General features: G+C 45.9%; 1 protein-coding gene across 5 annotated transcripts in view; it reads left to right on the top strand.

The window, feature by feature from the left end:
* RPTOR (regulatory associated protein of MTOR complex 1) overlaps positions 1-26,049 on the top strand; it is a 171,637-nt gene that overhangs the window by 107,947 nt on the left and 37,641 nt on the right. For 3 of the 5 annotated variants that reach the window (XM_054170559.1, XM_054170558.1, XM_054170562.1), the window contains 11 exons: positions 2,394-2,468; positions 3,078-3,143; positions 3,808-3,999; positions 5,676-5,816; positions 8,542-8,659; positions 10,090-10,230; positions 10,669-10,827; positions 18,278-18,396; positions 18,744-18,812; positions 24,291-24,394; positions 25,336-25,519. In XM_054170559.1, the coding sequence (XP_054026534.1) occupies positions 2,394-2,468; positions 3,078-3,143; positions 3,808-3,999; positions 5,676-5,816; positions 8,542-8,659; positions 10,090-10,230; positions 10,669-10,827; positions 18,278-18,396; positions 18,744-18,812; positions 24,291-24,394; positions 25,336-25,519 (1,368 nt within the window). The remainder of the gene's footprint in view (positions 1-2,393; positions 2,469-3,077; positions 3,144-3,807; positions 4,000-5,675; positions 5,817-8,541; positions 8,660-10,089; positions 10,231-10,668; positions 10,828-18,277; positions 18,397-18,743; positions 18,813-24,290; positions 24,395-25,335; positions 25,520-26,049) is intronic. The other 2 variants (XM_054170561.1, XM_054170560.1) reach the window with 1 other exon arrangement.

Raw genomic sequence — 26,049 nt, 5'->3', positions numbered from 1 at the left:
GATCTGTGCCCTCCTCTCTCCCCAGCACTGGGAACTCTGTATTTTATGTAAGCTCTGAACTTGCACACCAAGCCTGCAGCTTGTTTTGGTCATGTTGTATTATTATTCACAAGTGTAGCTGCTTATTCCTTGAGGAGGAGGTGTTATGATGCTGGCTTTCCATATTCTTCACAGGATCTAAGCAGGGAGGGTTTTGGGCAAGCCTGTTGGCTTTGTAGCAGTTGCTTCCCTCCCTTGAGCCTCAGGTATTTGGGTAACAGTGGCAGCACAGTAAATGTGGTGTGAAGATGAACAGCCTTCCCTTTGTTGGGGTCTGTTTGCCAACATTACAGCAAAGAGATTGGGTTTTGTAAGGAACAGAAAGTGCTCACACTGTGAGTGGAAAGGGGGAAGAAAGGAAGCCTGTTCTTTGTGCAGCATTACACACAAATCAGGAAAGCCTCTCGTAGCTGCAGCCTGGCATCAATCCATTCCCTCTGCTCTTTGGTCTGCCAGAAGCAGCATCTTTACTCTCTTCAGCAATAAAATATTCTCTTGCATCTCTGCCTTGCCACCCCCTCTCCTTTCAACAATTAGTTCCCTCCTGCACCTTCTATGCTGATAAAAAATACATGATGCTGTCTGTGGTTTGAGGCATGTGATAGAAGCACAGGCAGGGGAAACTGCTTGCCAAGTCAGGATTTCCTCCCTTAAATGTTCTCTTTCTTAGGGTGTATTCCTTCCATTTGACCCTAATATGTCAGCCTGGGGCCTCAGTTGGTATGGTAGCAAAACCAGGGTGTACACCATCCCGTTGCTACTGCTGCAACCCCAGGGAAACCTGCACTTTTCTCCTTGCAGGCTGTGAAATAGTGGAGTTGCTCTGCAGTTGTTGACTGCTCCATGCTGCTGTTGTAGCCATTTAATGCATGTTAGCACTTGACCAAGAAATGCAATGATTCATCTTGTTTGTGTAGATGAGTTGAAGTCCTCCTGTCAAAATCTGGTCCTGCCCAGGCAGAGGATTGGGTAGAATGTAAAAAGTGGATATGTAAATAATGAGCAATTCCTCCTCCACTCCCCACCTGTGCAGTTTCTGGTAATGGCTCAGTGTAAGGCATGTGCCAGGTTTATGATTTAGGCAGTCTGCAAGAGTTGTCCTGCCTGTGGAAGGTGCTATGTTAACATTCACAAGACACATACTCCCCCGTCCTGGCTGTCAGACTGGATGGAAAATCAGCTCCAGTGGTACAGCAGGAGCTGGGAAGACTGTGCTGTCAAACTGAACCTCAAGGCTGGGTTGGACAAGGCCTTGAGCAACCTGGGCTGGTGGGAGATGTCCCTGCTCATGGTGGATTAGAGCTGGAACTAGATGATCTTTAAGGCCTCTTCCAGCCCAAAGCGGCCTATGATTCCATAACCACAGGGAAGGGGATGCTGTGTTTATTAAAGAAGAATCACAGACCAGACTCACCCAAAAACTTTCCTCACTCTGGACCTTGTGGATGAGAGTGGGTGGGTGGCTGAGTGGGAGGAGGAACCCCAAGAGCATCTGCAGCAGCGTGGCCCGTGGGTTTGCAGCCAGGAGTGCCCACGTCCATCTGAACAGGCAGCAGAGGCTGCTGCTTGGCTCTTGGTAGCTGAGGTGTGACCTCTGGAAGCAGAGGTCAGGGCACTTATCCCTGCCTGGGGAATGTTACAGATCTGATCAGGATTTTACAAGTGGAAAATAGTGAGCAGCAATTATCAGCAAACCTCATCTATGCTGAGCTAATTACCTCACCATGGGATTGGAAATCAAGTGGAGAATTAGACTGGGGGCTTTTGGAAGATGTAATCTTAAATTATTATTCTATTAAATGTAGAAAACCAGAAGCCAATTGGATTCCTTCTTGGTTTTCCTTTGGTGGCTCTCAAATACTGTTGAAGGTTTAATATGGGACAGAAGGATGTCAAGTTGAACTCTTCTCTAAGCAGGAGAGAAGAGCTGGAACAGTTGCCCAGGAAGGTCGTGGATGTCCCCTCCCTGGAGGTGTTCAAGGGTGGATGAGACCTTGAGCGCCCTGAACTAGTGGGAGGTGTCCCTACCCATGTTGAAGCTGGAACTAGATGATCTTTAAGATCCCTTCCACCCCAAACCATTCTATGAATCTATGTTTTCAGCTGCTGTTTCTGTGGTGTTGGAGGGTGGCAGGGAGTTCTATTCTTTAGACTTGCTCAGCCCTGTCAGCCCTTCTCCTGCAGGGATGCTGGGTTGTGACCTCAACAGAGCCAGAGCTTTATTTTGCTTCTCAAATGAAAATGGGATGTGAGAAAAATGATTAAGACATGAAATACTCAGCTGTCCTTGGAGGAAAACATATTTTTCTGTTATTGTACTCATTGTGTTTATCTCTGTCTCTTTTATTTTTCAGTCATGCCAAGCTGACCTTGTGAAGGACAATGGTCACAAGTATTTCCTTTCAGTTCTGGCAGATCCTTATATGCCAGTAAGGACAAGACATCTTTATTAAGACTCCTCTAGCATTTGCTTAGCTTGTCTTAGCTTAGCTGTCACCGTTCTGATGTGGTTGGTGCCTCCCACCTCCATCTCCTGTGACACCTACTGCTCTGCTGGAGAGTCACTGCTGAGCTGTGGGCTTGGTGACCAGAGGAGTTACAAATGCTCCTGCCAAGTTGTGCTCTAGAGACAGCCTAACCAAACAAGGATTGGCACACCTGTTTTGGGGTTCTCTAAGCACAGATCAGTCAGTGGTGACAGTGGGAGCTGGAGGCTCCTGGGGGCTGGGTGCAGAGGCACTGCACGTTTTGTAGTTCCCTCTGCAAAAGCTTCTTGTGGTTTCCTGTAACAGGTATTTGTCTGCCTCTTCCAGAGGGATGCACAGGGAGGGGGTGGTTTGGAGGGTCATGCTGGAAGTGTCTCAGGTGTAACTAGTGACAGGGCTGCATGACAAGAAAATTCAAGCTTGCTTTCCCCTCTCTTGTTCTTTTAATGTGATGCAAACTGCACTTACAGTGATCTCCTGTCCCAGAAAACATGGGCTGGAGTCATCTCTGACCTGTTTTCTAGATAACAATGAGTTGTGTTTTGTTTTAAGGCTGAGCACAGGACAATGACTGCTTTTATCCTGGCTGTGATTGTTAACAACTACACCACAGGGCAGGTGAGTGCCAAGATCCTTCTGCTTTTCATTCCCTCCTGCCTCTCTCTGCATTGTGCCTTGGCTTTAATAAAAAATGTCTTGGCTTGCATTAAAGCACATCCCTGAACTGGAAAACTGAAATAGAGGATTGCTTTACATTGTCTTTTGTGTGGATTTAAAGAAGAATTGAGCTGGAGGTGTGACAAACACCCGTTATGTTCCTGGCACCTGGAAGTGGAGGTTAAGGACGCAAGTCACTCAAGAATCACCCCTCCAGGCAGTGCAGTGATTTGCTGTTAAGGAAATAGTGCCTGGTTCCTGTCAAGAGGAAACTTGATGGCTGTGATAAAGTTCTTGGGAAGGGTATATGGAATGAGCCATAAACCTTGGGGCTCTGACAGGTGTAAGGAGTATTTCCAGTGAGGTGAAAACAGGCTTTGTGCATTACACAAGCATTCCTAATGCTCAGTTATTTAACTAGCTGTAGCAGGGTGTAGTTGACCTTCCCTTCATGTTGCTTCCAAGTGGTATTTTGTAACACAAGCAGTATCTAGGCAGTGAATAATTACTTTCTGTTGATTTCCTGTCTATTTCAGAAATAATCTTCTTCTATTTTTTTTTGGGGGGGGGATGATGAGGTGGGAAACTGTCATCCAAATTAAATTGCCTTGATTTGTGTCTTTAGGAAGCTTGCCTTCAAGGAAACCTGATTGCTATTTGCCTGGAGCAGTTGAATGATCCACATCCTCTCCTGCGTCAGTGGGTGGCCATTTGTTTAGGCCGCATATGGCAGAACTTTGACTCAGCCAGGTGGTGTGGTGTGAGAGACAGTGCTCATGAAAAGCTCTACAGCCTCCTCTCAGATCCAATCCCAGAGGTACGAATCCAAGTTGTCAAGTAACCAAACTGGATGCTGGCAGAGTGCTATAGAAATTCTTACAAACCCAGGGTGTCTTCAGGAGCTTTACAACTGATTCTGGTTCAAAGAAAGATCTTCACGGTGGTACAAATCATACAAGCCCTACAGAAGTAACCCAAGAAATGCAGGGGAGTTCCTATAGCCCCAAAGCCCTGGACTCTTGGCACCCAAATTAGGAAACATCACTTTTCTTTGCTTTCTTGAATATCAGAAGCTTGTTAAAAATGCAGTCCCAAAACTCCCTGTGTGTCACAAACAACCCTGTAGTCTTTTTGTCCAGCTATGAAAACTTCTCCTCCTGGTATGTGTGAAAATACATCCTCAAGTGAGTGTGTTTTACCTTTGTGACAAACTCTCCAAGAGAGAAGTGATTCTTGTGCAGAGCCTGGCAGTGATTGACAGAGCCTGTCAGACCCCAGTGAAGTGACATCGCATGTGGGAGAAGTAAGCCTGGAGATAAACACCACTGCCAACGTGCAGCGAGTGAAGATTAGATTCCCCTTTGTGTTCAGTCTTTCTGTCCTGCATTCTCCACCTCCTTTCTCTGGCCCCATCTTTCCCCCCTTTGTATGAACAGTATTTGTGCTTTGGTCAGGTTCACTGTCCCTCTGGCACACCCAGCCCCCAGTTTGAGAAGCTGGACCGTTTCTACTTCTGAAGCACATCCTGGAGTTGCTGATGGTGCCTTATCCCCCTTGTTTGCTGTCCTTGCCAAAAGAAGCTGTGAGATTACCAAGTCATCTGATCCCTCTGTTCCTTGTGTGATCTGGCAAAGTTTACCCTGATTTGAGCTGCTGTCTTTTCTTCTTTCCATCATCTTCTACCTCTCTGTAAGCCCTTCTCTGAAGACTGGAGTTCAGCACTCTTATTAAAGAGATTCACATCCCAGCTGTAACTCCCTCTGTACCTTATTCTTATTAATTAATATTCTAGGCACCATCAACTGAAAAAATCACCCATGGGAAGGTCACCAAGTATTCTGGGGAAATTAAATATACTCCTCAATCTGTGAATACTTAAAACTCAGTGCTTTGCTGAACCTGGTTTGGTTTTAACTCTCTGTGGGCTTCCCTTTAACCCTCACTATTTACATGATGCAGGAGCCCAGGTTTCCAGAGATGCCATTTGTGGGGGTAAAAAAAAAATGCCCCATCAGCAAAGTGTAGACTGGAAAGAAGAGGAAAATCTTAATCATAGAATGGTTTGAGTTGGAAGGGACCTCTAAAGGTCATCCAGTCCACCCACCTCTGCAGTCAGCAGGGATGTCCTCAGCTAGATCTGATTGCCCAGAGCCCTGTCAAGCCTCACCTTGAATATCTCCAGGGGTGGGGCCTCAACCACCTCCCTAGGCAACCTGTTCCAGTGTTCCACCACCCTCATAGTAAAGAACCTGTTCCTCACATCCAATCTAGATCTGCTCTTCTCTAGTTTGAAGCCATTGCCCCTTGTCCTGTCACTGCAGGCCTTTGCAAACAGTCTCTCTCCATCCTTCTTGCAGGCCCCCTTCAGGTACTGGAAGGCCTCTACTGTGTCTCCCTGGAGCCTTCTCTTCTCCAGGCTGCACACCCCCAGCTCCCTCAGCCTGTCTTCGCAGGAGAGGTGCTCCAGCCCCCTGATCATTTTGTGTCCCCCAGGTTCGCTGTGCTGCAGTCTTTGCGCTGGGAACGTTCGTGGGCAACTCAGCTGAGCGGACTGACCACTCCACCACCATCGACCACAACGTGGCCATGATGCTGGCCCAGCTCATCAACGACGGCAGCCCCATGGTCAGAAAGGTAGGGAAGGGCTGCGGCATAGCCAGCTGGGTGGGCTCATGCTGATGAGCTCTGTCCCAGGCCTCATCAGAGCATGCATTATTTAATAGAGTGCTCAGTGAATTTGACTTACTTGGAAGTGCCTTTGTTTCACTGAGAAGACTTTTAACTTTGGTTCCTGATGACACCGATGGGAACAGCAGCACCAAGCTGCTGCTGGGGCTGAGGGCTCGGCACTGAGCCTCATGCTGCACGCTTTGGGGAGCATTCTGGGATGCTCTTTATGGTAGTTTTAGGCTGATGCCTAGGAAAATTTTCCACAGATTATAGAATCATGGAATTGTTAGGGTTGGAAGGGCCCTCAAGGATCATATAGTTCCAACCCCCCTGCCACGGGCAGGGACACCTTACACTAGATCAGGTTGCTCAAAACCACATCCAGCCTGGCCTTAAAAACCTCCAGGGATGAGGTTTCTATCACCTCCCTGGGCAACCTGTTCCAGTGTCTCACTACCTTCACGGTGAAGAACTTCATCCTAACATCCAATCTGAATCTACCCATTTCTATTTTTGTTCCATTCCCCCTAGTCCTATCACTACCTGACACCCTAAAAAGTCCCTCACCAGCTTTCTTGTAGGCCCCCTTAAGATACTGGAAGGCCACAATTAGGTCTCCTCAGAGCCTTCTCTTCTCCAGACTGAACAGCCCCAACTCCTTCAGTCTGTCCTCATAGCAGAGGTGTTCCAGCCCTCTGATCATCCTCGTGGCTCTTCTCTGGACAAGTGGTAGAATATAAATAAATTACCATTGGATGTAAAAGGGAAAATAATGATAAGGTCTAAATAATCCCATTGGTCTGATAACTAACATAAAGTTAGTTGTATAAACAAACTCTTGCTCTTTTCAGCTTCTTGGTTCCAGCAGATACCAGCTGGTAGCTTTTGCTTGGCTGTTGCTGACCTTGGCAGTGTTCTTGTTGTGGCTAAGTACTAACAAGCTCTCTGGGTTGGAGAGGAGGGAGCAGAGAGCGGGAAGCTGTTGGTAACCCCCTGGCTTTGTCCATGGGGGGTTCTTGTGTTGTTTATAAATTGTAAATATTGTATATTTTGTACATACTCATTGCATTTCATATTTCTAGATTTTGGTCTGCTTATAAATACAGCTTCATTTGCTTTCCAACTGAGCTGGTCTGGCAATTTGATATTGGGGGTGATTTCAACCCACCACACTCTTTGATCCACCTTCCCTTTTTGAAAGCCCACATTACAATGTTTCATTTAGTCTGCAGCATAAGAAGTCTGCTGGCAAGAATAATACAAGGAAAACAGTGTGTCAGCCTGGCTGGGTGATAAGATTGTTGTGCAGATCAAAATGCTGCTGCTGCTGCTCAACTGTAGACCTTTGGTTTTAGCTCATGCATTCCACTAAGCAAAGGTCTGAAACAGGAGTCACCATCTCAGGGAGTTGTGGGAATCTTTATATCCTGGGATTTTTGATGTAAAGAGAACGTGAAGACAGGAATAAAGAAGGAGCAATTACACTGAAGTCTCCTTCAGGTGCACAGAAGACTAATTCTTGCTGGGTTGCTCTTCTGTTGATTACTGTTTTGATTGCAATATTTTATGTTACAGGACCTCAGGGTTTAAGTGAAATAGCAACATCTTGCTAGAAACATGGAGTGTGTGGCAGTCCAAGGGGAGGAAGAAGAGAGGGAGTAAGAGTGCTTGGAGAGAACTTGAGAGTAACAAGATCTCACTGTGGGTTTAGAAAGCACAAGGACAGATGATAGACAAAGTAATTCTTCAGGTTTTGGAGAGTTACAATTTCTGATGCATCATTGTACATCAATGGTACATTAAAGACTTTTTGACACTCTGGCTTGTTCTTGATGGGTGTACTTAGGTGTCCTAATGCTTGTGTTTACTTACCTGGAACATCAACACCCTGACAGTTGTCACCAGCATTGTGAGGGTTAGTTTTTGTTGTCTTCTTCCAAGCATTTAATCAGTTTAATTCAAGAGAGAGCTGCATGTCACACTGTATGCTGTTAGAGATTCATAAATTTCTCTTTTGGAGATTAGTCTCCTGAACAGAGAACAGCAACCTAAACCAGCTCTCCACCTTTCCTGTTTGTTGTTTCCAAATGCCTTGAGCAAGTGGTACCTAATTGAGGGTCTGCACTTTACCTTCTCTTCCCCCACCAACCCAATAATTCAGGTCCTCATGTTGCAGCTATGAGAGTTACAGAATGTTAGGGGTTGGAAGGGACCCTACAGTGGGTCAGAAGGAACAGACTGGTGATCCCTTGGGGGTAGGGAACTGTGTTCTCATGTTTGCTGCTGACACTGCAGGTCAGCATGAGACTGGTTCAGCAAAGGATTCAAGCACCAGAACTCTCCCTGGAAGAGCTGAGCCATGTCCCTAGGGACCTGTTGTCAGATTCTGTTTCCTTCAGCTCAAAGCAAATGTAGGACAGGCTGTAGGATGAGAGGTCTGCATGTGTGCAGCACAGGGAGAGGGTCAGACTGTGCCACAGAGGGCTGAGGACAGCAATCCTCACAGTCCTGGTCTAGCAGGAAACGTCCCTGCTTCGTGGAAGGGGGCTGGAACTAGATGATCTTTAAGGTCCCTTCCAACCCAAACCAATCTATGATTCTATGATCATATTATTCTGTGTTTCCCTTAGATCTTTTCTTTCTGACTTATGTAACCATCAGGTGCCTGTTTCTTCTGCTCTTCCCATAGGAGCTGGTGGTGGCTTTAAGTCACTTGGTGGTTCAGTATGAGAGCAATTTCTGCACTGTCGCCTTGCAGTTCATGGAAGAAGAGAAGAATTACCCTCTCCCTTCTCCAGCTGCCACAGGTGGGTGTTTGTGTGGGCAGGAAATGTGTAGCCTGAGAGTGCTTGGGAACTTGTATTTAAGGAGTTTGCCCAGCAGAATGAAATTCTTACTGGTGGTGATTAATCAAAGAGCACCCTTGCTGCAAAGTTGAGTGACATGGTGGGCAGCTCTAATGGCTCTTTATCACTGTAGTATCACTGGAGAAATTCATCCTCCACTGAGTTTCCATCTAAACACAGCTATAGCTCTCCAGCAAGTTGTAGAGCCTGAACACCCTGTCAAATTAGAAGGCATTCCCTTCAGGTCAAGACTGAAGTCTATTTGTCAAGGCAGCACACAGGCTCACCAGACTTTTTCCTTCTCCCCACTGAAATAATACCTGAAATTTCAGTGTCATGTTGACCTGATGAGAAGCCTCACCACAGAACAATGGACCAACCATACTCTGTAAAGCAGCAGGCAAGAAGCAGTGAAGAGCTTTACGTTGTGGTCCCATCCCTTTTGTTTTATGTGAGGAATGAAAAGCTCTCAGTGAAACTGTTGCTACCCTCATATTTTCTGTAGTTGTTAAGGACATTGGGAGTCTTGAAGGATAATGGGACTGTTGCAATGGAAACTTGGGAGACAAAAACATGTGCTGTCTCTGCAATGAGTAGTTTAATCTCCCTATTGTCTGAATAAATAAATCATATTGGAAAATAAGCTTCTCCCCATTTGTCCTTTTTGCTGCAGGAAATAAACATTGCCTGCAGTTTATACAGAGCTTTTCCTTATCTAAAAGAATCCTGAAGTATTTATAAGGAAGGATGCACTGGAAGCATTGGTCCCACCACTGTCAGGCAGCTACTTCTGCAGTGAAATTAAACAGCTGCTCTGAAGCCCGTGGTGCTGTGTGTGTACTCAGGCATGAAAACAAGAAAGTTTAGGAAATGAGAAATAATCCAGGTTGAGGATGACATAAAAGCTGAAACCAGGTCTGAAATTTGTTCAGGAACCCTGAAGTTTCATAACTCTTCATAATGAGAAAATTTAGTGGGTTTTTAATGAGCAGAAACAGACAGAAGCCTGCAAATGCTGCCTACTAAATGGTGTCTGCTGTAGCAGTGTGTCCTAGCACAGTGTCTGGGCAATGGCCCAGCACTGACCTGGAGAGAGGAGCCATTGTGCCTCTATGGATAGCCTTCAGGCACTGGCAAGGCTCAGCTCACCTGGTTTTACTGGAGGCAACAAAATCACTACCTCAACAGCAGAGACACATGGTCCTTGCTAATCATGTGCACAGAGGTTCCTTTGTCATACCCCATTCTGGTTAACCTAATGGACAATGACTGAATTCTGTTCATATTTGGTTACATATTTGCTGGGAAACAGTCAAAAGGCTGTGACTGCTTTTTTTGTTGGTTTTGTTTGGGTTTTTAACATCTATAATTGCTAAGTTTTGCATCCACAGAGGGTGGGAGTTTGACACCGGTGCGAGATGGTCCTTGTACACCCAGGCTGCGCTCTGTCAGCTCCTACGGGAACATCCGAGCAGTTACCACAGCTAGGAACCTGAACAAGTCCTTGCAGAACCTCAGCCTGAATGAAGAATGTAAGAAAGATTTGAAAATTCTTTAATTTTTTCCTCTATCTCCTCTTTAGCTCCTCTTGCAAGCCAGGAAATGCCACATGCAAGCCAGCATGAGCCAAAGCTTCCACTTTAGCCCAGATTATCCAGCTGCCAGCTCTGAGGGATTAGATAAGAAGCCCCCTCATAATTAGTTTCAATTTTATGGTCATTAGTATTGATTTTTCTGAGTGTTTGGATACTAACTTGGTGCTTCCCAACTTCCTAGCAACACATGGATTTTTAACTGAATCTCTTCTGCCCCCTTGATGTTTACTCTGTGTTTTAAATGTTTAAAGGGGGACATTGTGGGTTTGCCTGCACCTTCATTGAGTGTTGTAGGATTTAGAAAAGGGGCTGCTATGCCTGGCTAAAAAAAACTTCTCTCATCAGTTCTTGTTTCAGCATCTTTTCTTTTGGCAGCTGGAAGCTCTGTTGCATTTTCTCCTGGGAATCTCAGCACCAGCAGCAGCGCCAGCAGCACCTTGGGCAGCCCTGAGAATGAAGAGTACATCCTGTCCTTTGAGACTATTGACAAGATGAGACGAGTCAGCTCTTACTCTTCTCTGAATTCACTAATAGGTGAGTGAAACCCTCCTACCCTTCCTTTTCTGTCCTCTTCCTTCACATGCTTCCACTAGCTTTTGTGGAAAGTTTGGATCTTAGCTCCCACTGAATCCTACTGCAAAATACATTGTTGTAGCGCTAGATGTGTGCTCTTGTGTTTGGCTGGCTACCTGCAGAGCAGAGTTTCTCCTGCTCTGATGGAAAGCCTGGAAATGAGAAGTTTTGGCTCTAGTGGCATGCCTCCCTACAATGGACAGCAGTCCTATTAGGAATTTGAGCACAGAATGCAGCATCTAAAGGAATTTCACACCCACTGTGCTTTCACTGGGTATAGAACAAAAGCAAGGACTCCCTCTCCCTGGACAGCAGCTGGGTACATTGGCACTAACTGCTTCCCTGGGTTATTTTTCCAGTGGTTTGTGTTTCTGTACAGCCTCTTTACTGTGTTACTCACCCAAGGAAGTCTTACCTAGCTAATTTCCCAGGTGGCTTTATATGTACATTGTTAAAACAGGATAGAAAAAAGAGGCAATCCCAGGCTCTGTCTCAAAGCAAAACGAGTGTGTCATAGACATCTGCTGCTGTGCAAAAAGTTTCGTGACTGAGTCTGCTGCCTCCAATCCCCTCTCCCCTCTGACATCACTAACAGCACTCAACTTTTTAACACCACTCCACAGTCCTTTTCTCTCCCACCTTCTAACTCTCTGGGTAATGTACAAAGCTCTGCAGAGCAAAGTGCCAGAAGGAAGGGAAATTTGCCTTGTATTTATGCAGCACGTGGCTGGTTGGTGTGTAATGGATTATTTGCATTTCTTTTGTAGAACAAAACTGGAGTGTTTATACTGAGCTAGTTCAACACAGTTCCTTTGCAATAACTTTCCCAGTCATGCCTGACTGCTACTATAGCATTGCTTTGAAGCTTGAGGAGGGGAGATTTACACTGGATATTAGAAAGAAATGCTGTAAAAGTAAGGGTGGTGAGGCACTTGAACAGGTTGTTCAGGGAGGTCACAAATGTCCCCTCCCTGGAGGTGGTCAAGGCCAGAGGAGGCCACGAAGATGGTCGGAGGGCTGGAGAACCTCCCCTGTGGAGACAGGCTGAGAGAGTTGAGGCTCTTCTGCCTGGAGAAAATAATGCTCTGGGGAAGACCTTAGAGCAGCCTTCTAGTACCCGAAGGGAGCTACAAGAATGCCAGAAGGGACTTTTTCCAAGGGCTTGTAGTGATAGGATGAGAGGGAATGGATTAAAGCTTGGAGGGCAGATTGAGACTGGAGATGAGGAAGAAATTCTTGACAGTGAGGGTGGTGAGATACCGGGACAGGTTGCCCACGGAGGTCGTGGATGCCCCCTCCCTGGGTGTGTTTAAAGCCAGGTTGGATGAGGCTTTGAGCAGCAGGAGGATTGGAACTGGATGATCTTTTCCACCCTAAACCATTCTGTGAATCTGTGAATCTATGAACATGCAGAAGGACCTAGCTTCTGGAACAGACTCCTCCTGTGCAGCAGAGAAATGCTGGGGGAAGCTTCTGCATTTTCTTTGTAGTCAGTAAATGTGCCCATAATTTTCTAGCCTTCAAAAATCAGTAGAAAAACCCAAGTGGTGTAGCTGAGAGAGTTGGCACCTACCTGGGTGATAGACTTGCCTTGAGTGAAGGAATGTTTTGTTCTACTCTGTATTTTCTAAGAGTAATGGAGATTTGGCTCTCTTGAGTTGAAAGATTCTGGGATTGTAAATCCTGAGCCCCTGTGGCATTTAAAATAATGTGTTCCTTAGAAATTTGATCAATTAGTTTGCTTTTGATTGTAGGTAATGAAATTGGCTCTAATGAGAAATGACAGGAATGTTAGGAAATGTCTCTCCATGTTAAGCTGGGACTTGAGTTTTCCCATTCCCACTGGTGCACACTGGAGTCTGCCTGATGGCTTGAGAATGTCTCAAGGGCTTTACAGTACAGCTGGAAAAGAATCTAGAGGTGAGCTGGAGATGAGTGAAGGAGACCTAGGAAAACAAAAAGAGCAGTTCTCTAAAGCCTCCCTCATTCCTATTCAGTCAGAGGAGCTCATATCCAGCTGGAAACGACAGAGCTTATAGAAGTGTTTAAAATTCATAACTCACACAGAATCCCATTACCTTCAGCATTTGGCTGCTGAAAGCCAGGCTTTTTTCATTTCTACTGAAGAATCACCATCTTCTAGCCTGCTCTCTCCTGCTCCCCAAGGAAAGAGATTTCAAAATGCCATCAGCTCCAGCCACCCTGAGTAGCGCTGCAGCTGCCGCACAGCCAGCCTGGGCTCACATTAACCCCTTTAAAGTTCTGGTGTACAATAAAATACTGCAATAGAGCCAGCAAGAGTGGGGTGCCTCGGAGAGGAGTCCACCTGGGTGAGAGGCTTGTCTTGACTGAAGAAATGGTTTGCTCTACTCTGTAATGGTGATTTGGCTCTGCATTAATGAGTGCCAAGTATTTGAGACAGAGCAGTTAAAAGGATGCTTTGGTCATTTGACTCAAAGCAAAGCAGAAATGTAGTCTGTAATAATAAAAGTAGAAGGTTGCCACCCTGGTTGAGTTCTGTGTTCTGTACTCTGCATTCTCTAGGCTGATTCAGGACTTTCTTCCTCTGTCACGATTTTAGGAACACGGTGTTAGGGGAATTAGCCTGAACCACTTCATCCACTTCACACAGCAGCATCATAAGATATACTTCTTCCCATAACCTCGAGGAAAACCTCTCAGTTCCTCCTTCTGCCTCTTTACAAACAGCTTCTTAGCTGACAATAGGCCAAATGTCCCTGCCTAGTGCCCCCTCTCCACTCCCAGTGCAACACATAATTTTAGTCAAGGTGTGCAGCTTTCTGGCAGACTGTTCCTTGGCCAGGCAATCCTGTTACCAGAAGAGACATTTATTTCTGGCCCACATTTTCAAGCTGGCAAGAGGCAGTTTTTTTGGTTAGTCAACAAAGACATCAGCTTGCTTGGGAAGCTGAGCCTTGCTGCTTTTTCTATACAACTAGTCATTAATCTTGGTGTCCTGGAAATGTTTCATTTAGTTTAGTTTTAAGACAGGAAAAAGGAAGGAATTAAAATGGGGGGGGTTACATACCTTGAGGCTAATTATTCATATCCAAACTGCATGATTAAAGTCTTTGTCCTACAGAGAGCATTGCTGGAAAGATTATATTAAGGAATGATCAAAGAGGGAGGAAAATAAATTTTGGAGCAGTGAAGTGCTGGGGAATTGTGCTCATTTTCAGCAGGAGAGTCTGGGGGCAGAAAACTATTTACCACATCACAGAATCCATCCTGAAGAGTTGTCTTGAAGTACCACTTACAGCAGGAGGTTACTGCAGTGAGGATGAGGAGGGTGAAAGATGTGGGTGGACAGTGACCTGCAGCAAATAAGAGACTGAGTGCTGGGACAGAGTTGTGACACTGTAGAGCCTCCTTCTCCAACAATAGACAATATATTTAAATACACAGAAACAGTAAGAAGTAACTGATCAGCCAGAGGTGTTTGTAAATAGTAACTTGCACAGTAGCAAAATGCAGGGATCTGCATCATGTTTGGAAATGGAAGCTTGAGGTAGAGGCTGGTCATGATGGGCTGCTTTCATGTTGGCTATGACAGCCCTGGTCCAGGGCAACGTTTCCTGCTCCAAGGGAACATATTTTTTCCTAACAAGCTGATTCTGTTTTCTGTTGCAACATGAGAAAGCTCCTGCTTTGCCCTTAGAGTCACCAGCAGGGGCTGGAGTATGCAGGGGCCCCTTTGTGTGGCCCTGCTCAGAGACCAGCTTGCAGACTGGCAAGTCTGTGCAAGAAATGTTGATGTGCTATTCCTCTGGGGAGCAGGCTGCTGTCCACGTTTGTCAAAGCAGAGTTCAGAGAGCAATCAGGATTTCAGAATGTTCTCTTCATCCGAGTAGCTCTCACAGCACCTCCTGTGTCACTCATGGGAAGAGGAGACGCTTGGGGGATGCACACTGACAAAGCAGGTGGCGTTAGGGCTGATGGGAAGCAGACACTTGAGTCCTTGGGTACTCTTCAGTCTGAAATACTTCAGGTGCACATTTCATTGTGTGCCAGTCTGAAACATGCCTTTGGCTGCTGGTGGGAGCTGTCTCTGTCCAAGCTGTGTGGCTGTGCCAGGGCAGCTACCGATCAGGTTTCACTGCTGTGTTGGGTGGGGAGTGGGCTGCACCTTCTCCTGCAGTGATTTTTACAGGGGGTTAGAACAAAGCCCTGTCAAAGCCTGCCAAATAAAATAAATAAATAAATAAATACATTAGAATTCTCTTCTGCATCCAGCTTGGTTCTACCCTGCATGTAGCCAGTGACCCAACTGCAGGACCTCAGCCAGGTGCCCTCCTCAGGGCCACTCCACAGTGCTTGCTGTTAAATTGAACTAAGAGTTCTGCGTATGCAAAGAAAATCAAAATCGTCAGTAAAGGCAGGCAGTTTATTTTCTACATTCTTAGTGAACAGGAATCATTTTGTAACCATAAATCTGTACTGCAAGGTCCATTTAACTGACTTTGAATCAGGCTGACTAATTACAGAGCTGTCTGCTTAGATTAACACTCTGGCCCCCATGCTCTGCTCTTTGTTTGCATCTCCTGGATGGTTTTTTTTGCATTTTAGTCCATTACATGAGATCAAGCTGCTGTTCCTTCTGCCACCTCTGCTGCCTTCCATTATCCCACTGCCTCAGTGCTGAGGTTTTTACAAGGGGCTGTGTCAGATGTGTCACTGGTTTGAATCAGTAAGACGGGTGGGGGGAGGATGGCAGAAGAAAGGACCAGTCCTTCGAGCACCAGCTCTGAGCTCAAGATGCCTTTGTAGAAATTCCCTCTGTTCTTTTCAAAGGCTGTTGAGTGAATGAGGAATTGCACTGGCGCAGTTCTGGTTTAAATTTGGTGTTTTTTTCATGATGCTCAGATGTATAAAAAATGTTCCTGGGTTTTTGTTGTGTTTCTTTCTCCTTCATGACTGCGTCATGAATGAGGTGGTTATCAGAGACCCTGGGAAATCTGATGGGTACCCTCTTGCTCTCCCTTTCCTTTTACTGTGTTTAAAGGGCTTTGAAAGAAATGAAGCCATTCAGATTTCCCATTGGTCCTTATGTAACTTCTGCACAGGACCAAATGTGGGAGGTAGAGCTCTGAGCAGACCTCAGATGACTTTACCTGGGCTAGCTGCTTCAGCCGCTGGGGCTTTTTTCCTCCCACAGCTTGTAGCACTTAGTCTCTCTCCCTCTCTTCTTCTTTATCCTCCCCCTTTCCCTTTTTACTTTCCCTAGTAATAGGAACTTCCAGGATGAAAGTGGCAGTTGTAAAAGTAGAACATCAATGGTCAGAAACCTGTCAAAACCAGACCAGTGTTGTATCACCAGTCTTTGGGGCCGGGAGGCCTAACCCTCTTCTGAGCACAGACTTAATTGTGTATTGATATCTTCTTTATTTGAAACACAAGAGCTGAAGCAGGCATTGGCTTTTGCCTGGCATGAGCTAAGCCAAAACATGAACTTAGAGAGTCATAGAAACCTTAAGATCAGAAAAGATCCCCAAAATCGTCATGTCCAACCACTAACCCAACACCACCATGCCCACTACACCATGTCCCAAAGTGCCGTCTCCCCATGGTTGTTGAATGCCTCAGGGATGGTGACTCCACAACCTCCCTGGGCAGCCTCTTCCAATGCCTGACCACTCTTTCAGTAAAGATGTTCTTCCTAATATCTATCCTAAACCTCTCCTAGTGCAACCTGAAGCCATTTCCTCTCTTCCTAGCTCTTGTTACTTGGGAGAAGAGACCAACACTCACAGCTTGGATCTGCACTGTTCTGAATCAGTTCTGCTCAACTTGTGCTTACTGTGCTCACACATTCCTTGCTTTTGGGCTTGTTCCTTGACTTGGGGCTGTATTCTCAGATGGCATAAACCAAATCTGACAGATCAGTGTCGTTTGACTGTGCTGCATGTTGACAGCTGTTACTGCTTTCTCAGATTATCAACTTCTTCATTTTTCCTGAGTGAGTCTGACTTTGTTGTGTCTGTCAGGCTCTGTATCTTCCCTGCCTTGGAAAAGGTGGCATTAGCTATTGTACAGCTACCCTCCAGCAAATGGGCAGCCTTGTCCAAGTGGGGTTGTCGTTAATGTTTGTGAGATTTCTGCATGAAGCTCTATAAGCAGATACCACTGGGAAAATCCTTTGGATGTTGGCTGAGTAGGAGACCCTTTCCTTTAGGGGTTAGGAGAGAGGATGGAGTTAGCTTGTTGCCTTTCCGTTTTGCAGAATGCTTTGTCACACACTGGGGAACTTTTCTGGCAGGAGAAAGAGTCCCTTGGCTAACACAGACAAGCATGAAGTGCATCATGAGTACGCCTGAAGGTCCTTACTGTGCACTACTTGCCTTCTTTAGCCAAAGTTCAGAATTGGACTATCCCCAGTCTTACTTTCTGTGGGTCTGAGGATCAGTTTTAGCAGCTCTGCTAGGTGAGAAGCATCTTGTTGACCAAGGGACCCTTTCTTCTGAGCTTAACAGTTTATAATTAGATGCCTCCAGAAACATGAAAGGAAAATGCAGCAACAGCTTGATCTGTCATTTACCATTGATTGTGACTCATCTGAAATCCCCATTTTAGTTCCTTTTATTTTGTTACTGCAACCACTTTAATATTGTCCAAATGGCTCAGCTCCCAAATGATGATGTTACAACTATTAGGCGTTGTGAGGGTTAGAAGAACGAACTGCAATACATTCAAGGCTCACCTCAAAGCTGCAAAATGAAATGTTCACAGAATTTTGACAGTTGTTCTTCATTTGCTCTGTACTTTGAATCTGTCTGTCCCTTCTGCTGAAATACCAGACAATAGATACTCTCCTTCAGTAACAAATGGGCAGTTGAGGAGTTGATGCAAATGCCAAAAAGAAAGACTGAGTTAGACTTCACTGCTCCACTAAGGTCCTAATGCTTTGTTTTTAACATTTAAATGTTTAGTAAACTTGTAGGATACATAAACCCCCTGAATGCTCAACCTGAGTGTTAATGCTTAACCCAGCAATAAAAATAACCATAAAAGTATAAGCCAGGAGCTGTGGGGTTTAGTAGTTTAGCTCAGGAAATCCAAAGCCATTTCCATTTGGCCTTTTCAGATGATTTGCTTCAGCAGCCTAGAAAAGGAGCAGTTTGACTGGCACTTCTTGAGGTAGTTTTTAATTCATTTTGCTTTTTCCCACTTTCATTTTTACAAGACCTTGCAGACTTCTCAAAAATGGAGACAAGATGCCCGCAGAGGGTGTTTTTGAGCTCTTCTCTTGATGTTTTCTTAGATGTCATTGTGGTGTTTGGAGTTCTAATGAATTTTCTCACATTAAGATCAAAGACTTTGAGCTGATGGATTGTCATGTGCTGTGGGGTTTGGGGGTTGTTTTGGTTTATTATTATTATTATTATTATTTTAGGTGTGAGTTTCAACAGTGTTTATACCCAAATTTGGAGAGTACTCCTGCACCTAGCTGCTGACCCCTACCCTGATGTCTCCGACTTGGCCATGAAAGTTCTCAACAGTATAGCCTACAAGGTATGCCTTTCTGTGCTCCTCTGTGTCTGGGAGGTTTTTGTGTTTTCATTTTTTTTCCATGCTTAGCCAAAATGTAGGCAGACTGAACCGGATAGGTCCACTGGAGGGCTCTGCCTAGTTCGGTCCTGATCTGTTGCAGAAAGAGCTTTTAATGTTTCAAGACGATAAACAACTCCTGTGATCAGGTAAAAGAAATAAATGGGGGAGGGCCTGGGATGGTTTTAGCATATAAATTAGGTACAGACCTTAGACAGTAGGTCGTGTTTAGAAGTCTACTTATCTAGATCAGTCCCTGGGAGAAACCTTAAATATACTTCATTAAATTATCCGTTTGCAAACTGATTTAGATTATGCAAGTGGGACTGGCCTGCAGACTGAAGCCACAACGGCTCTCCAATCCAGGTGAACTAGTACATGTGAGTCAGCATGCAGACACCCCTGCCACTACTCACCTCTGCAACCCAGGCCTAATCCACCTAAACCGCCATCCTCATCACATTCCATCCTCCGAGGGTGACAAGATGTCCCTGGAGGCTGCCATCACTGCTGATTCAGAATTGCCAGCCTGGGGAGCTGTAGAAGCATCCTCACCTTCCACCCGAAACGAAGCACCAGGCCACCCCAGAACATCTTCTCACCTGCTGCCTTCCTCCTTCTGCCCTGGTTGGTGGTGTCAGAAAGCTGTGGGAACGCAGCCCTCCCCACATGCTTTCTAGTTGCTCTAGCATCAAGCCCATGAGCCATTGCAATGCAAGGTGACCTCTCTTACTGATCCATTTCCAGTGAATTACCCTAAATCTTCAGACTTAGGCTTCTAAGCTCAAGTTGCAGTAAGAGATGCCAGCATTGTGCACTACCATCTTAATGCCTTAGAGATTTCCTGCTTTGAAACCTGATTTTCTATTGAGAAAATAGTTACTTATTTGAACTCTTTTGTTTGTTTTAAATACACATATCAGGGAGTGGTAAAGCCTTGGGGTTTGGGAGAGAGAATTATTTCGGCAGTGGGGGCAACAAGGTCAGCCCTTCCCTGGTGGTGCAACAAATCACAGGCTGGAAATGCCAAAGTGAGGTGACTAGGAAAAGGGCAAGGTGAAAGATTTCCCTCTCTCTGCTCTAGATGCATGAAACTGTTTCAGTTTTGTGTTTTGGAGGGCTTTTTGCAAAATGAAACGTGAACACCTGCTAGGGGATTAAAAGGGCTGTAAAGGGGAACAAGATTGCTCTTCCTGTCTTAAATATTTCTTGGGACTCACTCCTTTGCTGGTGTGCTGAGCCCTATCCATATGAATATAGATACTGCCATGCCCTGCAGATGCCTTCATGAGCACTGCTGTGGGGCTGCTCAGCCAGCAGGAACTGTGATGGGTATCCATAGTGAATGTCATGGCTGGTTTGGTAAATTCTGTGTTGATTCAGATAAGTTTGGACCAAAATATACTGAAGGTACAAAAGCTCAAGTGGATGGGTGTCATGCATCTCATGCTCTGCTTCTCAGACAGCTGCTCTGTCCCTGGCTTTCTAAGGCAATGGCTTTTCAAATGGTTTTGCAAACCAAGGAAAGAAGCATTCCCAGTTACAAAGATCCTTATCTGGGGATGCTTCAGTGAACAAAACTTCTTTGTTCTTCTTTGCCTTAGCCATAAAATCCATAAGGAAAGTCTTTAAATGTGCAGCTTGTCCAGCAGTGTGGGCAGCTGTGTGTGTGTAGCAGGCTCACTGCTGTGCACTTCGGGATACTGTGGGCTTTACTTTGGCCAGAGCCACCTGGCCTAGGTGGCTTCTAAAAAGGCTTCTTTTTTAATTAAAATAAAATAAAATAAAACCTCTTAACAGCCCACCAAAATGGAAATTAAGGCTTCAGGTCCTGGGTTATGATCTGGCCTTTATTAATTTCATTATGGACAAAGCTTCTGCTGTGAGCAGTGCTGCTGGGATTTACAGCCTGAGCTCTGTGTCTCTGCTGATCTGAGCTCAGACAGCTGATGGGAGTTGTCTCATGTGTCATGCAAATTAGTAACAATGAATTCTTTGCTAACTGTATCCTGAGATCTTTCCTTGGTGCTAATGGAGCTTTGTTGGATGTAAAAGGGAGCAGCCTGGTTGCTGCCCACAGGCCCTCTGGTCCTCCCCAGAATGTGCAAACAATGCTTTTTTTCCATGTTGTTTGAATTTCATCACTGAATGAAGAGAAAAGTTGATTTTCTTGCTTGAATGAAAATACTGCTTCAGGTGAAGGAAAGCACTTGAATATTCTAGGGTTGTAATCCCTATACTCTAATTAATACACATTTCAGGGAATGAGAGGCTTCAGTTTGGAGCTTGGACAGCTGAAGTTTCTTCTATTAACAGAATTGATCAAAACATGGTTCTGTGGTTTGCCTCTTACTGCTGAGCTTCCTAGTTCAAAGAACTGACCCCATTAGCCATGGGCTTGTGCTGCTGGAGGGTGTCTTCAGTGTTGGAGAAGTAAATATTTGGCCCCAAAATGTTGCCAAGCTCTGTGCTTTAAGTCTTTATGATTTGTAAGCATATTTTTCAGCAGGTAGGTGTTAGTCAGTTGCCCTGACAGGTGATCAGGAACACATGGAGAGTGCTGGGGCTGGAGAGCTTAGAGAAGTAAATGCTGTGATGCTTTTAGTCCCCTGCAGCAAAACATGGGGCTGGTGCCGTGAGTTTTGTGACTGCAGAAGTTCAGGTTATGAGTCTGCAGATGTGAAACAGTCATTTGCAAGGCACTGCAGGTGAGGTTAAGACCAGTCCTGTTTGGTGTTTTTAACAGAGCCATGAGTGTATATCTTTAACTACAGGAGGAGGGTCTGGGGTCCACAGTTCAGGACGGACAGGGATATACTAGAGAGTGTCCAATGAAGGCTATGAGGATGAGGAAGGGCCTGGAACATGTGTCTGATGAGGAAAGGCCTGGGGCTGGTTAGTCTGGAGAAGAGCAGTCTAAGAGCAGATCTTAGTGTTTATAAATATTTGAAGGGTGGGTGTCAAGAAGAAGTGGCCAGTCTCTCTTCAGTGGTGTCCAGTGATAGGACAGGGGACACAAACTGGAACACAGGATGTTCCACCTCAACATGAGGAAAAACTTCTTTGGTGTGAGGCTGCTGGAGCCCTGGAGCAGGCTGCCCGGAGAGGTTGTGGAATCTCCTTTCCTAGAGACTTACAAGACCCACTTGGATGCATTCCTGTGTGACCTGCCCTGGTGACTCTGCTTTGGCTGGGGGGTTGAACTGGATGATCTCCAGAGGTCCCTTCCAACCCCTGGCATTCTGTGATTGTGTGAACTCTAGGTGTCTTTAAGCAGGCTGATGTCTTTCTGAGCAGCCGGTGAGTAGGTTGCACAGACAGCGCCTGCTTCCTGGATGGGAAAGATGCTGTTTTGTTTCATGGGCTGATTAGACATTGCTAATTCTCACACAGATTGTGGCTGGGTTGTGATTTATATTTATGATGCAGATTGGAGTGGTCCAACTCTCATTCCCAGCCTGATCTTTTTAAAAAATCCAAACCGTGTTGGGGTTTTTTTGAGTGTACCAAAACAAACAATAAGGAGCCAGGAATCAGTGTTGGCCTTTGAAGACTTTTTGAAATCAGAGTTAATTAAGGAAAGTTCACTTCCTTCCAGATTGCTTCATCCAGCTGTTTCAGTGGAGGGCTTGAGGCTGAATTATCCCAGGAGTTATTCCTCCATGATATCACTCCTTGGTTCAGGCTTTTCTGTGCCCAAACAAATAATCCTCACAGCCTGCTTGATTATTTTTTATTTTTTTTCTAAACCTGGAGTCAATTTGCAAAATTAGGACTTAGCATCTCCCTTCCTCAAAAGAGATGATTTGACTGGCAGAGGAGCAAATCCCCAGGAAATGGAGAGCTGCTGCTGCCTCCAGCAAAATCCACTCCCATGTCCCTGAACTGTAGCCTTCATGCTGCTCACTGCCCTCAGAACAGAAATTGCTTTTTTGTTTTTCCCTGGACAGAGGCATGCTCTCTGTGTGCCCCTGCAGCAAATTACCCTCAGCTGAACTTGGCCCTCTGCTGTGAAACAAGATGACATGACCTGTTCCAGGTGACAGAGACCTGACTGCAAGAATCTGAAAACAGAGCCTTCTGTGGCTAATTAGAATTAGTTCTGAATCATAATACTAATGTGTCACTGGTTACTAAATTGTTTCTACTTTCTTTCCATTCTCCCACGGAGGGATTGGCTGCCCCAGCCCTCTATAGTAGCATCTGCTCACCAGCGACCTTACTGCATTCCTAAGGGATGGAGAGCCAAGTGGCTTCTAGGACATCTCCTGCTTATGAAAAGGAGGAAAATTTCACATGAAGTGAACCTGTCTTGTACAAGGAGGCTGGCTCAGAGGGCAGCCAGGCTCACTGAAGTTCATGGCACTTGCCTTCCCAGCAACCTGTGGCTTGCTGTGGTGTAGGAGTGACAGTCATCACCACCCCTACCCTTTGGAGCCAAAGAGGTGATGGGCAGGAGGGCTTGAACCCCGCCAAAGGGTGAAGGAGGTAAAAACCTTGCTGGGCTGTTTGAGGAAGGGAAAAGCGGAGGTCATCTCAGAAGGCCTTTTGGCTCCTGCAGGGAGAGGGCAGGGTGCCTCCCGAATGCAAGCACTGCACACGTGGGCTTTGAGTGCAGCCAGATACTGTCGTTGAGGATGGTTGTTGGTTCTGCCTTGTTGAAGGCATTAGCTGATAAAAGGCTCCTGAGCTGTTTGCAGACACAGCTTTTGCTTTTGGAGTTCCCTGTGTTTTGGCAGCTGCTGGCTTTGCCTTCCTAGCCCGGTTTCAGCTGGACGCAAGCTCCAGTGTCATCACCTGGGAATCTTGTTCAGCTCTTGTGCTGTGAGATGTGGATTTCCTCAGTGTTGGGAGAGATGATAGAAGTCCCCTTGCCTGTGGCATAATTGTATTTGTCCCTTCAGGCTTTTCATGCCAAGTATGGGGCTTCCTTTGAATGTTATTTCAATATATGAGAGATCTCAACCATTTCACAGAAGGTGTGGTAGTGTAGAACAGAAAGAAAAGGAGTCCATAAGCAGTGGAAGATTTCTCCCTTTCTCCAGGGAGGAATTGTTTGCATGGTGTGAGCAGCAAGCTCAGCCTGGAGGAGTGTGAGACAGTGATGGAGCTGTCTGTGCACTTCTCACTGCCATGCTTTGAGGTCTTCCCCAGGAGAAGGGGCAGCAATTTCTCAGGCTCTTTCAGAAACAGTTCTCTTGTAGTGGCCAATTGCCAGGGTGCTGTTCTGGGGAAGGGCTGGCTGTGTCTTCTAGAGCTTGGAGCACACCAACTGTGCCAATCACCTGCCTTGCCCCTAAGGTTGTGGTGCTGCTGAAAAGTTCTGCTCTTGTTAGGGGAGGTGGAGCAGCACAGGAGTCAGTTTCAGGCAGCTGTGGGATTTATGAGGAGAGTTCTGACTCAGATGTGAAATCAGGGTCAGAATGCTGTTTGATTTATGGTTGTGGTTAGAGCTGCAGTCATCTGTGGTGAGATGGGAGGAAAAGCCTGGCTGCTGCAGGGGAAGCCCCTGGGCTGCCTGCCTGGGACAGCTCAGTTCAAGGTGCTGGTCAAGGCTGTAGCTGCAACTGATGTAAGGAAAAGGTTTCTGTGTTAGTTAAAGCCATTTCCCTGTAAGTAACAGCAGGGCACTTTCGGGTAAGTGTTTTCTGACTAAAAAAAGTAGTAAAATCATCTTGCGTGTTGGGAGCTGCACAGGAGCTTTATCTCACATACATTTTTAAACACACAAACACACTGATAGAGCTTTAACTTCATTCAACCCCAGGTGTGCAGTTCTATTAGATAACAAACAACTGTGGGTGGTGCTTTGCAGTCTTGGCTTTTCTGGACTCTGCTGTGTGTTTTTTTATCTCTAGGCAACAGTAAATGCTCGTCCCCAGCGCATCCTCGACACCTCCTCCCTGACTCAGTCTGCCCCAGCCAGCCCCACCAACAAGGGCATGCACATCCACCAAGTTGGGTAAGCCAGCACTGCTTTCTAGCACCCTGCCATAGCAGGTTTAGGTGCTCCCTGACAGTCACTGCACAAGCAGCCATCCCAGTTAACCGCACCAGAGAGTGTGGGCAAGCCCAGGTCTTGGTATAGCGCTGGTAATGTGTTCAGAAATAAAGGGCTTGGGAAAAGGTGGGGAGTGAGATCTTGGTTTGCTTTTTAGGACACAAGAGTAACCAGCCACACTAGGTATCTGAAGGTGAATTGAGAGGAAGAGCTGGCTGCTGTTGGTTCTATTGATTACTGTGTGGGATCCACTTTTCCCATTGAAGTCTGATCTCTATTCTCAGCACTTTCAGCTGCTACAAACCAGGGTTAGCTGGCGGTCAACAAGCGACACCTAAACTGCAGGGAAGTTGAGATCATGGGATGGGCAAAGCTGGGACTGGAAAATTAAGCTATTTCCCAAAGCCTGCTCTCCAAGAGAAAACACCATACTTGAGATCTAGCAGTCCTGTAACCAGTGTGACCAGCAGGGTTCACAGTTGGAATGGAGGGCCCAGAACAGCACAGTGATGTTATTAGTGTTTCCTGACAGTGTAACCAAATTGTGCAGTTTGATAAATCATAGAATCAGTGTGTGAATTGAGATGCATTCTATGGGCTGACCCAGTCTCCCCATTGACACTGCCTTGGGTCAGACATGGACCTGTGGACAGGTTGTACCTTCATGTTTCCAAAACGCTGATTTTCTTACCCTGAGTCTGCTGCTGGCACAGTCAGGGCTGACTTTTGTTGTGGGTGTGTATGTGTTCTGGGGCAGCAGGGGGATTGTGTTGTTTTGGTTTGGTTTTGTAGAAGCAGTGCAGCAGTGAGGTACAAATTTTACAAGAAATAAACAAAATAAAAGCAACCTAATTCACATGTCCAGTAATACCTAAATGCTTCCCCTCTTTTTTGGTCTTTAGAGGGTCACCTCCGACTACCAGTACGAGCAGCTCCAGCCTGACGAACGATGTGACAAAGCAGCCGGTCAGTCGGGACATCACGTCTGTAAGACCTGCCAATGTTGGCAACATGGGGGTCCAGTATACTCCCCACTCCCACCAGTTCCCCAGGACAAGGAAAATGTTTGACAAAGGGCCAGAACAGGTAAGGAGACTTTCCTCTCATATCTATCTACATCCCCTCTCCGCTGGCTTTTGTTACACATTCCGGTCCTTGTGGTTTGTTTCAACATATCTCTTGTTTGTCTCTAGCTGCTGTTAACTCCAGAGTGGCTTCCTCTAACCAGTAAAATTAAAACTGATTCATTTTTTTCCCCCTCAGGGATAAATTTTGGTTTATAGCTTTTGATACAGCATTATTCACATCTGCTACTAGGACGTGTTTAATCAGAGTTGATTACTCTTTCATAAACATTTGTCTGCCTGAGCAATAGCAGGGTATGTGACCCTCAGATGCTTGTCCTCCAACCTGAGCAAAGCAGGGACCAAGAAGGGAAAAGGGGAGATTCCTCTTCCTTTAGCATACAAACTGGCATCATTCTTGATAGGTGCTCCTGCACCATAGTGTTCACCTTCTTTCCAGCAGCCTCTGTCTGCTATGCACAAGGGAGGATGTGAGCCCAGGCTATTAAAATACTCAGAAGACCAAAGCTCATTACAGGTTGCCCTGCTGGA

This window comes from Dryobates pubescens, chromosome 20 (assembly GCF_014839835.1).
Source record: "Dryobates pubescens isolate bDryPub1 chromosome 20, bDryPub1.pri, whole genome shotgun sequence".
Taxonomy (NCBI): Eukaryota; Metazoa; Chordata; class Aves; order Piciformes; family Picidae; genus Dryobates; species Dryobates pubescens.
The sequence above is the reverse complement of the archived record's forward strand: the minus strand, read 5'-3'. Positions and strand labels throughout refer to the sequence as shown.